At 40.4% G+C, this 13,871-nt stretch overlaps 1 protein-coding gene across 1 annotated transcript in view; it reads left to right on the top strand.

Moving 5' to 3' along the window:
• slc6a13 (solute carrier family 6 member 13) overlaps nucleotides 1–13,871 on the top strand; it is a 50,261-nt gene that overhangs the window by 26,448 nt on the left and 9,942 nt on the right. Inside the window, exons 3-8 of the mRNA XM_062061230.1 lie at nucleotides 47–181; nucleotides 3,489–3,629; nucleotides 3,706–3,787; nucleotides 6,272–6,404; nucleotides 6,474–6,608; nucleotides 7,833–7,936. Coding sequence (XP_061917214.1) covers nucleotides 47–181; nucleotides 3,489–3,629; nucleotides 3,706–3,787; nucleotides 6,272–6,404; nucleotides 6,474–6,608; nucleotides 7,833–7,936 — 730 coding nt within the window. The remainder of the gene's footprint in view (nucleotides 1–46; nucleotides 182–3,488; nucleotides 3,630–3,705; nucleotides 3,788–6,271; nucleotides 6,405–6,473; nucleotides 6,609–7,832; nucleotides 7,937–13,871) is intronic.

Raw genomic sequence — 13,871 nt, 5'->3', positions numbered from 1 at the left:
GTCATGTTGTGATCATCTGGTTGATGTGTTCTCTCCCAAACTCCAGGCGCCTTCTTCATCCCGTATCTCATCTTCCTGTTTGCTTGTGGGATCCCCGTCTTCTTCCTGGAGACGGCGCTGGGACAATACACCAGTGAAGGCGGCATCACCTGCTGGAGGAAGATCTGCCCTTTGTTTGAAGGTCAACTATCAACACCACCGAAGAAACCAGTGCAGATTTGACACACCTTTTTCTCCCTTTCAAACAAGTCTGAAAAAGACTGGCTATCAATATTTTACTTGACGTTTTCTTTGCAAATTCTGACTTATTTGACTGTTAAATTATTTCGAAGTCCTACAAAGATCAAAACCATGACATCTTTTTTAAGAAACCCAAAAAATATACCTTTATTCCACCGATTAGAGCAGGTTTTTCTTCCTGTCACTCCCACGAACCAGCTCATTCTGAGATAATGACAATCAGTAAAGCAGAGTTATTGATTATACCTACACTATATTGCCAAAAGTCTTTGGCCACCCATCCAAATGATGAGAATCAGGTGTCCTAATCACTTGGCCTGGTGTATCAAATCAAGCACTTAGGCATGGAGACTGTTTCTGTGAAAGAATGGGCCGCTCTCAGTGATTTCCAGCATGGAACTGTCATAGGATGCCACCTGTGCAACAAATCCAGTCGTGAAATTTCCTCACTCCTAAATATTCCGAAGTCAACTTTATTATAAGAAAAGGGAAGAGTTTGGGAACAACAGCAAGTCAGCCACCAAGTGGTAGGCCACGTAAACTGACAGATGTCAGCATAGTGCAAAGACTTTCTGCACAGTCAGTTGCTACAGAGCTCCAAACTTCATGTCACCTTCCAATTAGCCCACGTAGAGCACGCAGAGAGCTTCATGGAGTGGGTTTCCATGGCCGAGCAGCTGCATCTAAGCCATACATCAGCAAGTCCGATGCAAAGCGTGGGATGCAGTGGTGTAAAGCACGTCACCACTGGACTCTAGAGCAGTGGAGACGCCTTCTCTGGACTGATGAATCACACTTTTCCATCTGGCAATCTGATGGACCAGTCTGGGTTTGGACGTTGCCAGGAGAACGCTACATTTCGGACCGCATTGTGCCGAGTGTGAAATTTGGTGGAGGAGGAATTATGGTGTGGGGTTGGCTTTTCAGGAGTTGGGCTTGGCCCCTGTGGAGAATGCATATATGTTTAAGAGTTATTTTTGTATTCATAGTCATGTCACAAGCAGCTAGTGTTTTTCCATTTGTACTCTTTTTTGTATCTTATGTCCGCAAGTAAACTATGTGTGTTACCTTAAAGGCTTGCACTGTAGGAGATGGAATACTCCCTTTTGTCTTATCTGTAGTAGAACGATGAGGCTGTGTTCCTTTCCAGACAGGTGGGGGCTTTCTTCACGTGCAAGAAGTTGGCTCTTCCGTTTGAGTGTCAGATCGATTCGGGAAGCCTAAATAAATGTATTGGTTTTGCTGATCTTCTGAAGCTTCAGTAAAACTTGATAATATTCCTATTCTGTCTTGATGGTCCTTCTTACTCTGCATATATGTCATCTGAAAGAACTTGGGATTGACAAGTGACTTCACTTCCCTGGTAGGGAAGTCTGGTCTGACGCAACACCCCTTAGTTCCAGTGAAAGGAACTTTGAATGCGCCAGGATACCAAAACATTTTGGACAATTCCATGCTCCCAACCTTCCTCTTTCAACATGACTGTGCACCAGTGCACAAAGAAAGGTCCATAAAGACATGGATGACAGAGTCTGGTGTGGATGAACTTGACTGGCCTGTACAGAGTCCTGACCTGAATCCGATAGAACACCTTTGGGATGAATTAGAACGGAGGCCTTCTCCACCAACATCAGTGTGTGACCTCACCAATGCGCTATTGGAAGAATGGTGGAAAATTTCCTCTAAACACACTCCGCAACCTTGTGGACAGCCCTTCCCAGAAAAGTTGAAGCTGTAATAGCTGCAAAAGGTCATATTGAACCCTATGGGTTAGGAATGGGATGGCACTTCAAGTTCATATGTGAGTCAAGGCAGGTGGCCAAATACTTTTGGCAATATAGTGCATGTGTAGTTTGTGTTTTTTCATTGGTGTATTTTAGGTACACTTGGTAACGTTTTACAAGAAACAGTAACAAGAAAGTAAACATATGTAAAGTGCAGGCCTGGCCCTAACCAATCTGGCACCCTTGGCAAGATTTTAGGTGCCCCCCCCCCTTCCCCCATCCCCCCCAACATCGGCAGTGAAGTGTATATACTCACAAGAAACCGAATAGCTTTGTCTTTGACCTTATTTTTTACTTAAAGAAAGCAAATTAACATATTATATGAGAATGTTATGTTATGATTATCTTTAACCGAATCACAGCAGTGCTCAAATTAAAAAACAGCATTCCCTCTCATGTGATATTGCTTAATTAACATTAATGATGTGCACTTTAACAACTAGGCTTACAACTATACCTAATGTATAAAGGGGTGGAAAAGTGACTATTACCTGCAGGGCAAACATTAGCTAACCAGAAGGCAATAACAATGTAAACAAAAAACACCTGCTTAAAAGATCTAATACAAATGTCCCTGAGGAATGTAAGGTGGGAGTACTGTAATTACCTAACGTTACATTATTATTTTCCATAACAATTCAGCCCCCTCCACAATATTAACCCGACGTTAAAACAGAACTAGCAATTGCCGAATCATGTAACATTAGCTTAATGCTAAAAAGCCAGGTTACTATCACATTCTGTAACAGACAAATAATTTCATGTAGGCTAACGTTACCTACCTGCTACCTCTGTCTTTTTCTCGTTTCTGCTCCTCTTCTTTTCTCTTTTTTCTTCCCTGGGCACCTGACAGTTTTGGCCGTTTTGACATCTTGTGTTGATTTTTTGATGCGGTGACGTCCAAAAAGAGTCATGATACGGGAAGGGGGGGGGGGGGGGGGGTAATGTTGTAACAAATAATATTTCTATTAAATAGGCTTTACTTTGCATTTTAATTAACGTGGGATTATTTGTTGTATTTAGAAATAATAGTACCAACTTTTTTTTTTTTTCTTCTCCAACATTTGTGGCACTGGCGTGGCGCCCCCTGATGGACGGTGCCCTTAGCATTTGCCTATACGGCCTAAGTGTCAAGCAGCCTAGAAATATGTATAATTATCTATACTACCACTTTTTAATATAATATGCTTTATTGAGAGCTTCAAAAATGTTCACCTTTTTTATAGTGGACACTAACTAAACACCCCTCCCTTAAAATTACATTAAAAAATCAACAACATAAGAAAAATACAATTGGGGGGAGGGAAGAGAAAATTATAATAAAAATAAATTTAAAAAAAAAGGAAAAAACAGTCAGATTTTAGTATTTTTACAAGGTTGTGTATATTCATGTTTGTCTTCTATTGGGAATAACACGGAACATAGCTCATTTTCTAGCTAATGAAAGGTGTGTACTTGCGCCAGGTGTGGGTTATGCCACCCAGGTGATTGTGGCCCTGCTGAACGTCTACTACATCGTGGTGTTAGCCTGGGCCCTCTTCTACCTGTCCAACTCCTTCACCTGGGACTTGCCGTGGGCCTCCTGCAACAACAGCTGGAACACAGGTGAGAGGCTTCTTCCCCCCCACGCTCCACTTTGGATTCCCGCCGTGACCTTTGTTGCATGCTTCCACTTTTCAAGCTTCCTGCGTGACCTTTCAGAGGGGCAACGGCTCCGTGCTTCCCGACCAGAACGCCACCTCGCCGGTCATTGAGTTCTGGGAGTAAGTCCGCTTCCATTCCTCACTTAATCAAGCGTTTCTTGTCCGAGTGGTGCACGCACATTTAGTTTAGTCTTAGTTTGTTATTTCTTTGGTCAGTGGTCAACAAAATAAACAAACAGTTGTACTTTCAGAAATTGAAAATGTTGTTTAAGGTTGAAGTTGAAGACTTATTGTGCCTAACCATATAAACAATGTCAAATACAAGATGAGCTCGTTTAGTGCATTGTCGGGTGCATGAGTGAGTGTACTTTGGGTTTTGACTTTGTGAATTATTTTTAGGCTTTCCGTTTATTTCCGTCATGCAAGTTGTTATCAATAACTGGTGGGAGAATGACGGCGTTAATTGTACGACTCGTGTGCTTTTGCATGAGCGATTTTGACTTGGTGGATTATTTTGAGGCTTTGCGTTTATTTCCATTATGCAAGGTGGCGGTTATCAATAACTGGTGAGAAGACTGACAGCATTTTTTTTTTTTTATTACTTGTTTTGTGCATGTGCATGTGCATGAGCGATTTTGACTTTGTGGATTATTTTTAAGGCTTTCCAGTTGTTTATTTTATGCAAGGTGGTAATCATCAATAACTGGTGGGAGGAACATCAGCATTAATTGTAAGACCCGTTTGGTGCTTGTTCTTGTGCATGAGCAATTTTGACTTTGTGGATTATTTTTTTAAGGCTTTCTAATTATTTATTTTATGCAATGTGGTGGTCATCAATAACTGGTGAGAGGAATGTCCGCATTAATTGTCAGACTCGTTTTGTGCTTGTACTTGTGCATGAGCGATTTTGACTTTGTGGATTATTTTGAGGCTTTGCGTTTATTTCCATTATGCAAGGTGGCGGTTATCAATAACTGGTGAGAAGACTGAGAGCATTTTTTTTTTATTACTTGTTTTGTGCATGCGCATGTGCATGAGCGATTTTGACTTTGTGGATTTTTTCTAAGGCTTTCCAATTGTTTATTTTATGCAAGGTGGTAATCATCAATAACTGGTGGGAGGAATGTCAGCATTAATGGTAAGACTCGTTTGGTGTTTCTACTTTTGCATGAGCGATTTTGATTTTGTGGATTATTTTGAAGCTTTGCGTTTATTTTTATTATGCAAGGTGGCGGTTATCAATAACTGGTGAGAAGACTGACAGCATTTTTTTATTATTACTTGTTTTGTGCATGCGCTTGTGCATGAGCGATTTTGACTTTGTGTATTATTTTTAAGGCTTTCTAATTGTTTATTTTACGCGAGGTGGTAATCATCAATAACTAGTGGGAGGAACGTCAGCATTAATTGTAAAACTCGTTTGGTGTTTGTACTTTTGCATGAGCGATTTTGATTTTGTGGATTATTTTGAGGCTTTGCGTTTATTTCCATTATGCACGGTGGCGGTTATCAATAACTGGTGAGAAGACTGACTGCATTTTTTTATTACTTGTTTTGTGTATGCGCTTGTGCATGAGCGATTTTGACTTTGTGGATTATTTTTAAGGCTTTCCAGTTGTTTATTTTACGCAAGGTGGTAATCATCAATAACTGGTGGGAGGAACGTCAGCATTAATTGTAAGAGTCGTTTGGTGTTTGTACTTTTGCATGAGCGATTTTGACTTTGTGGATTATTTTTTTAAGGCCGTCCAATTATATATTTATGCAAGGTGGTGGTCATCAATAACTGGTGGGAGGAATTGTAAGACTCGTTTTGTGCTTGTACTTGTGCATGAGCGATTCTGACTATGTGGATTAATTTTTTTAAGGCTTTCTAATTATTTATTTTATGCAAGGTGGTGGTCATCAATAACTGGTGGGAGGAACGTCAGCATTAATTGTAAGACTCGTTTGGTGTTTCTACTTTTGCATGAGCGATTTTGATTTTGTGGATTATTTTGAAGCTTTGCGTTTATTTTCATTATGCAAGGTGGCGGTTATCAATAACTGGTGAGAAGACTGACAGCATATTTTTTTTATTACTTGTTTTGTGCATGCGCTTGTGCATGAGCGATTTTGACTTTGTGGATTATTTTTAAGGCTTTCCAATTGTTTATTTTATGCAAGGTGGTAATCATCAATAACTGGTGGGAGGAATGTCAGCATTAATGGTAAGACTTGTTTGGTGTTTGTACTTTTGCATGAGCGATTTTGACTTTGTGGATTATTTTGAGGCTTTGCGTTTATTTCCATTATGCAAGGTGGTGGTTATCAATAACTGGTGAGAAGACTGACAGTATTTTTTTATTACTTGTTTTGTGCTTGTACTTGTGCATGAGCGATTTTGACTTTGTGGATTATGTTTTTAAGGCTTTCTAATTATTTATTTTATGCAAGGTGGTGGTCATCAATAACTGGTGGGAGGAACGTCCGCATTAATTGTAAGACTCGTTTTGTGCTTGTACTTGTGCATGAGCGATTTTGACTTTGTGGACTATTTTGAGCCTTTCTGATACACAGTGGCAGTTTTTTTTTAAAACCAATATCTTTCAATATTGGCTTTAGGCGCAGGGTATTAAGAATATCCTCAGGAATCCACCACATTGGTTCCCTAAACTGGGACTTGGTGATCTGTCTGGCCGTCGCTTGGGTCATCTGCTACTTCTGCATTTGGAAGGGAGTCAAGTCCACTGGCAAGGTGAGCGCTTGGTTCTTTTGGAACATGGGATCCACAGACCGGTTGGAACATGTTGCTTTATCCCCGCAGGTGGTCTATTTCACAGCCACCTTTCCATATGCGATGCTACTGATCCTGTTGGTGAGAGGGGTCACCCTGCCAGGGGCCTTCCGGGGAATCCACTTCTACCTCTACCCTGATGTGGGTCGCCTTGCTGACCCACAGGTAGGTGGGCTTGGGTATTTGGTCTGAGACCCTACGCTCTAAGGTACAGCCCACATGCTCCTCTATTTATTCGGGAGGTCCCTAGTTAACATCACTGAGGCTGCTCCTGAAGGGAGGGGTAATGCAAGCAGCCCCCAGTAGACACAATACGTGATTATTCAGAATGGAAATGTGCTGACACTCGTGATTTCGCCCTGTCTCTGTTTTGTCTGCGTCGAGGTACTCGATGTCCGTCCTTGGCTGTCAGCAGGCAGGGTCTGGAAACAAACTGCTGACATGAGACAACTCGCAAAGCGAGATTACAAGTTGTGTGCCTTTGCACAGATAGAAAAGTACAGCTTCAGCACAATTGATAGTAACTATAGCAACGGCCTTTAAGCATAAGAGTTGTGTGATAACTTACACATAATTATTCTAACACTTCAAATGAGTTGAAAATTCTGGCGGAGGGGGGGGGGAATGGCGCAGTTTCAAAAACCCCATGAAGAACACAATGAACTTAGACTTTGTCTCTGTGTTTTTACAAAGCCATTAAACTTTAAGCACTTCCTGTTAAGCGTTCTCATGTTGGCAGTTCGCCATTAAAGACGTGTTTGGAAAAGCAACCGGGTGTTTTCTCAAACCGCCGCATTGGTGACATCCGCAACTGCCACAACACATTCGTTTATCATCATTCAAATATCAAAATGATGATAGAAACACAACGATGATCAAAAATGACGCCATAGCCGAAATCAAGGCAACATAACTACAAACTTACCCAATGTGAACTTGGTAGATTTAAGCGTAAAATACAATAGAACCAACAACAAATGTAGAAGCACACATTTTCACAATGGAGTTCAGGGTGCACATCGTGCTGTCAATCAATTGCTGCACAGAACTCTAAATACAAAGATGATGGTCATGTTGACTTAAGTCTATGCATCCTACCGTTTCCTATTTTATCCGTTGAGTGGATAATTTACAACTAAAGAAGGTAATCCAGAAAGCGCTTAAAGTCAGCTGACACGTCATTTTTGTGACGTGGGTTACACTTGAATTGCTTTTGAGAAACCCAGTGGACACATTTAGAACAGCAGTTTCTTTCAATAAAACATTGCAGCACATTTTTTTATACTTAGCAAACTCATCTTGTGGGCCGTGGGTTGGATTAAACCTGTTTATACATTTGACACCCCCGGCCCTAAACTGACTTGGTACACTCATCTTGTGCGTCCAAAGGTGTGGATGGACGCTGGGACTCAAATCTTCTTCTCCTATGCCATCTGTCTGGGCTGCCTCACCGCACTGGGAAGTTATAACAAGTATAACAACAACTGCTACAGGTAGTCACACTCCTTCTCTCCATTCGAGTGTTTTGTATTTTACCACATTTAAACTCATGGACTTACCCCAAAAGGCCTCTAAAAAATGTATTATTAATAAAAGATAGGCACCTTTCACATTTAAATCGATACGGTACCTGCTAATCAAGACTGGTACTAAACAGTACCAAATGTTGGTACTTTTGTGTGTGGTCATGTGTTAATAAATGTTTATTGTTTTATAATAAAATGTAAATTTTTAAATGTAACATCTAAAAAATAGCTGATGACGATAACTATGCTGTCCAGTTATTATATCTTATATAGTATATAGTACATATATAGCAGGGGTCACCAACGCGGTGCCCGCGGGCACCAGGTAGCCCGTAAGGACCAGATGAGTCGCCCACTGGCCTGTTCTAAAAATAGCTCAAATAGCAGCATTTACCAGTGAGCTACCTCTATTTTTTAAATTGTATTTATTTACTAGCAAGCTGGTCTCGCTTTGCTCGACATTTTTAATTCTAAGAGAGACAAAACTCAAATAGAATTTCAAAATCCAAGAAAATATTTTAAAGACTTGGTCTTCACTTGTTTAAATAAATGCATACATTTTTTTACTTTGCTTCTTATAACTTTCAGAAAGACAATTTTAGAGAAAAAATACAACCTTAAAAATGATTTTAGGATTTTTAAACACATATACTTTTTTACCTTTTAAATTCCTTCCACTTCTTTCCTGACAATTTAAATCAATGTTCAAGTAAATATTATTTTTTTTTATTGTAAAGAGTAATAAATACATTTTAATTTAATTCTTCATTTTAGCTTCTGTTTTTTCGACGAAGAATATTTGTGAAATATTTCTTCAAACTTATTATGATTAAAATTCAAAAAAAGTATTCTGGCAAATCTAGAAAATCTGTAGAATCAAATTTGAATCTTATTTCAAAGTCTTTTGAATTTCTTTTAAAAATTTTGTTCTGGAAAATCTAGAAGAAATAATGATTTGTCTTTGTTAGAAATATAGCTTGGTCCAATTTGTTATATATTCTAACAAAGTGCAGATTGGATTTTAACCTATTTAAAACATGTCATCAAAATTCTAAAATGAATCTTAATCAGGAAAAATGACTAATGATGTTCCATAAATTATTTTTTTTATTTTTTCAAAAAGATTCGAATTAGCTAGTTTTTGTCTTCTTTTTTTCGGTTGAATTTTGAATTTTAAAGAGTCGAAATTGAAGATAAACTATGTTTCAAAATTTGATTGTCATTTTTTTCGTGTTTTCTCCTCTTTTAAACCGTTCAATTAAGTGTAAATATCATTCATTATTAATAATAACATAGAGTTAAAGGTAAATTGAGCAAATTGGCTATTTCTGGCAATTTATTTAAGTGTGTATCAAACTGGTAGCCCTTCGCATTAATCAATACCCAAGAAGTAGCGCTTGCTTTCAAAAAGGTTGGTGACCCCTGATATATAGCATATACATATAGTATATAGTTATATAGTACCATGTTTCTTAAACATAGAGCGCCCCCTTGAGGACCGCCCAAAAATATCTGTTTGTCCGCTGTGGTCCGTAAGTAATAATCAGATGTAATACACTTTTATACCACATGTGGCAGTAATGACAACATCAAACAAACAGAAGAAGTCTGGCGTTAAGGTCATAGAGACGCTTTTTAAGCGCAAAAATCATGACTAAAGTGGTAAAGCCGCACTTAAATTTCTACTTTTAATTTTGTTAGCGGATTAGATAGGAAACATTATTATGCTTCATGCTCCTGTTACGTTGAAAAATGAGCTGCCCTTTGCACACCTGATCTATGAGCTAGCTAGCTGCTAAGCTAGCGCGGAGAAAGGCAGCACCGGTCAGAAGGTAAGTAGGAAGCTACTCCCGCAGACCGCGACCACTTCCCTGAGGACAGCAGGAACTTCACTCGGTGACAGAAAACACTGTGAGTAATGGCTTCCTGCGCGTCTTGCACCATACTCACGGAGAGGTTGGCTCTGCTAGAGGGCCGTGTCCGCCAGTTAGAGCAGAGTAATGTCGTAACTTTAGATGTTGCGGACACATCTGCTAGCGTTAGCTGTAGCGAGCTAACTAGCCCAGCTTGTAGCAGTCCTAAGCGGCCTACAAGCTACGGTGTACCGGTTGAGACGCATAATAGATTTAGCTCTTTAGCTAGTCCTACACCCCAGTCTACCGGGCACCACACCTTAGTCATAGGGGACTCCATCACCCGAAACATAAAGCTTAGCAAACCAGCCACAGTAAAGTGTATCCCCGGGGCCAGAGCACCTGACATTGAAGCTAATCTTAGGGAGCTAACTCGCAACAGGCCTAGTAAACACGTACGACAGGCTAATCGCACCACTAATTATGCGAATATAGTTGTACACGTTGGCTCCAATGACACTAGAATGAGACAGTCAGAGATTACAAAGAGAAACATAGCCAGGACTTGTGATCTCGCCAGAAAGATGTCCAGGCATCGAGTAATTGTCTCTGGCCCCCTGCCTGCGAGAGGCAATGATGAGAGATATAGCAGATTAGTCTCGCTTAACAAGTGGCTGGCTAGCTACTGTAGGCAACAGGGACTAACGTTTATTGATAACTGGCCCTCTTTCTGGGGCAAACCAGGCTTGCTGATGAGAGACGGCCTTCACCCTAACCAGGAAGGCGCCATCATCCTGTCTAGAAACATAGACTACTATTTAAGTCTCACTTGACTGACTACACTAGAGCAAGCCCGGTCACAGGCAATTATGATGTCTGTTAGTCCGGGTGAGGAGTCAGTTAAGCTAGAACTAGCCAGCGCCAGGCTGGATAATCCATGTACGCATAGCAATTCTCTTAGAATAATACACAATTCACATAATGTTTTTTCTGTTGTGTCTGTGTCAGAGGTGGACATGCATTCTACTGAGGTGGAAAATTATGATATGTCCAGTCTATTGCAGCACCAAGCAAACAATCGGAAAATTACCGTCATATCAATTCCTAGATATGGTCGAAACTATTTAAAGTGCACTACGCATAATAAACGCAACATTGTTAATATTGCCACTACGGATAATCTTAACAAAAACTCGTCAAAACAGCCCAATACCTATAATATGGGCTTTTTAAACATAAGATCATTGTCTCCCAAGGCGTTATTAGTTAATGAGGTCATTAGAGACAACAATCTTAACGTCATTGGTCTTAGCGAAACCTGGCTCAAACCAGACGAATTTTTTGCGCTCAATGAGGCATCTCCTCCTAACTATACGAATGCGCATGTTGCCCGTCCTCTTAAAAGGGGAGGGGGTGTCGCACTAATGTACAATGAAAATTTCAACCTTACCCCTAACCTAAATAATATATATAAATCGTTTGAGGTGCTTACTATGAGGTCTGTCACACCGCTACCTCTCGACCTGGCTGTTATCTACCGCCCCCCTGGGCCCTATTCGGACTTTATCAGTGAATTCTCAGAGTTCGTTGCTGATCTAGTGACGCACGCCGACAATATAATCATAATGGGGGACTTTAATATCCATATGAATACCCCATCGGACCCTCAGTGCGTGGCGCTCCAAACCATAATTGATAGCTGTGGTCTTACACAAATAATACATGAACCCACGCATCGCAACGGTAATACAATAGATCTAGTGCTTGTCAGGGGTGTCACCACCTCCAAAGTTATGATACTTCCATATACTAAAGTAATGTCCGATCATTACCTTATAAAATTTGAAGTTTTGACTCATTGTCAACAAGCTAATAATAATACTAACTGCTATAGCGGCCGCAACATTAATGCTGCCACAACGATGACTCTTGCTGACCTACTGCCTTCGGTAATGGCACCATTCCCAAATTATGTCGGCTCTATTGATAACCTCACTAACAACTTTGACGATGCCTTGCGCGAAATTATTGATAGTATAGCACCGCTAAAGCAAAAAAGGGCCCCTAAAAGGCGCACCCCATGGTTTACAGAAGAAATTAGAGCTCATAAATTATCATGTAGAAAACTGGAACGCAAATGGCGTGCGACTAAACTTGAGGTTTTCCATCAAGCATGGAGTGATAGTTTAATAACTTATAAACGCATGCTTACCTTAGCTAAAGCTAAATACTACTCAAATCTCATCCGCCTCAACAAAAACGATCCTAAATTTCTGTTTAGTACAGTAGCATCGCTAACCCAACAAGGGACTCCTCCCAGTAGCTCCACCCACTCGGCAGATGATTTTATGAATTTCTTTAATAAGAAAATTGAACTCATTAGAAAGGAGATTAAAGACAACGCATCCCAGCTACAACTGGGTTCTATTAACACAAATATGACTGTATATACGACGGACACTGCCCTCCAAAATAGTCTCTCTATTTTTGATGAAATAACATTAGAGGAATTATTACAGCGTGTAAGTGGGATAAAACAAACAACATGTTTACTTGACCCACTTCCTGGGAAACTTATCAAGGAACTGTTTGTATTATTAGGTCCATCAGTGTTAAATATTATAAACTTATCACTTTCCTCCGGCACTGTTCCCCTAGCATTCAAAAAAGCGGTTATTCATCCTCTGCTCAAAAGACCTAACCTCGATCCTGACCTCATGGTAAACTACCGACCGGTCTCCCACCTTCCGTTTATTTCCAAAATTCTCGAAAAAATTGTTGCACAGCAGCTAAATGAACACTTAGTGACTAACAATCTCTGTGAACCTTTTCAATCCGGTTTCAGGGCAAATCACTCTACGGAGACAGCCCTCGCAAAAATGACTAATGATCTATTGCTAACGATGGATTCTGATGCGTCATCTATGTTGCTGCTTCTTGATCTTAGCGCCGCTTTCGATACCGTCGATCATAATATTTTATTAGAGCGTATCAAAACACGTATTGGTATGTCAGACTTAGCCTTGTCTTGGTTTAACTCTTATCTTACTGACAGGATGCAGTGCGTCTCCCATAACAATGTGACCTCGGACTATGTCAAGGTAACGTGCGGAGTTCCCCAGGGTTCGGTTCTTGGCCCTGCACTCTTTAGTATTTACATGCTGCCGCTAGGTGACATCATACGCAAGTACGGTGTTAGCTTTCACTGTTATGCTGATGACACTCAACTCTACATGCCCCTAAAGCTGACCAACACGCCGGATTGTAGTCAGCTGGAGGCGTGTCTTAATGAAATTAAACAATGGATGTCCGCTAACTTTTTGCAACTCAACGCTAAGAAAAGGGAAATGCTGATTATCGGTCCTGCTAGACACCAACATCTATTTAATAATACCACCTTAACATTTGACAACCAAACAATTACACAAGGCGACTCGGTAAAGAATCTGGGTATTATCTTCGACCCAACTCTCTCGTTTGAGTCACACATTAAGAGTGTTACTAAAACGGCCTTCTTTCATCTCCGTAATATCGCTAAAATTCGTTCCATCTTGTCCACTAGCGACACTGAGATCATTATTCATGCGTTCGTTACGTCTCGTCTCGATTACTGTACCGTATTATTTTCGGGTCTCCCTATGTCTAGCATTAAAAGATTACAGTTGGTACAAAATGCGGCTGCAAGGCTTTTGACAAAAACAAGAAAGTTTGATCATATTACGCCTATACTGGCTCACTTGCACTGGCTTCCTGTGCACTTAAGATGCGACTTTAAGGTTTTACTACTTACGTATAAAATACTACACGGTTTAGCTCCAGCCTATCTCGCCGATTGTATTGTACCATATGTCCCGACAAGAAATCTGCGTTCAAAGAACTCCGGCTTATTAGTGATTCCCAGAGCCAAAAAAAAGTCTGCGGGCTATAGAGCGTTTTCTATTCGGGCTCCAGTACTCTGGAATGCCCTCCCGGTAACAGTTAGAGATGCTACCTCAGTAGAAGCATTTAAGTCCCATCTTAAAACTCATTTGTATAATCTAGCCTTTAAA

The sequence above is a fragment of the Entelurus aequoreus genome, linkage group LG10 (assembly GCF_033978785.1).
Source record: "Entelurus aequoreus isolate RoL-2023_Sb linkage group LG10, RoL_Eaeq_v1.1, whole genome shotgun sequence".
NCBI classification, from domain to species: Eukaryota; Metazoa; Chordata; class Actinopteri; order Syngnathiformes; family Syngnathidae; genus Entelurus; species Entelurus aequoreus.
Note: the sequence above shows the minus strand (reverse complement) of the source record. Positions and strands in the feature narration are given on the sequence as shown.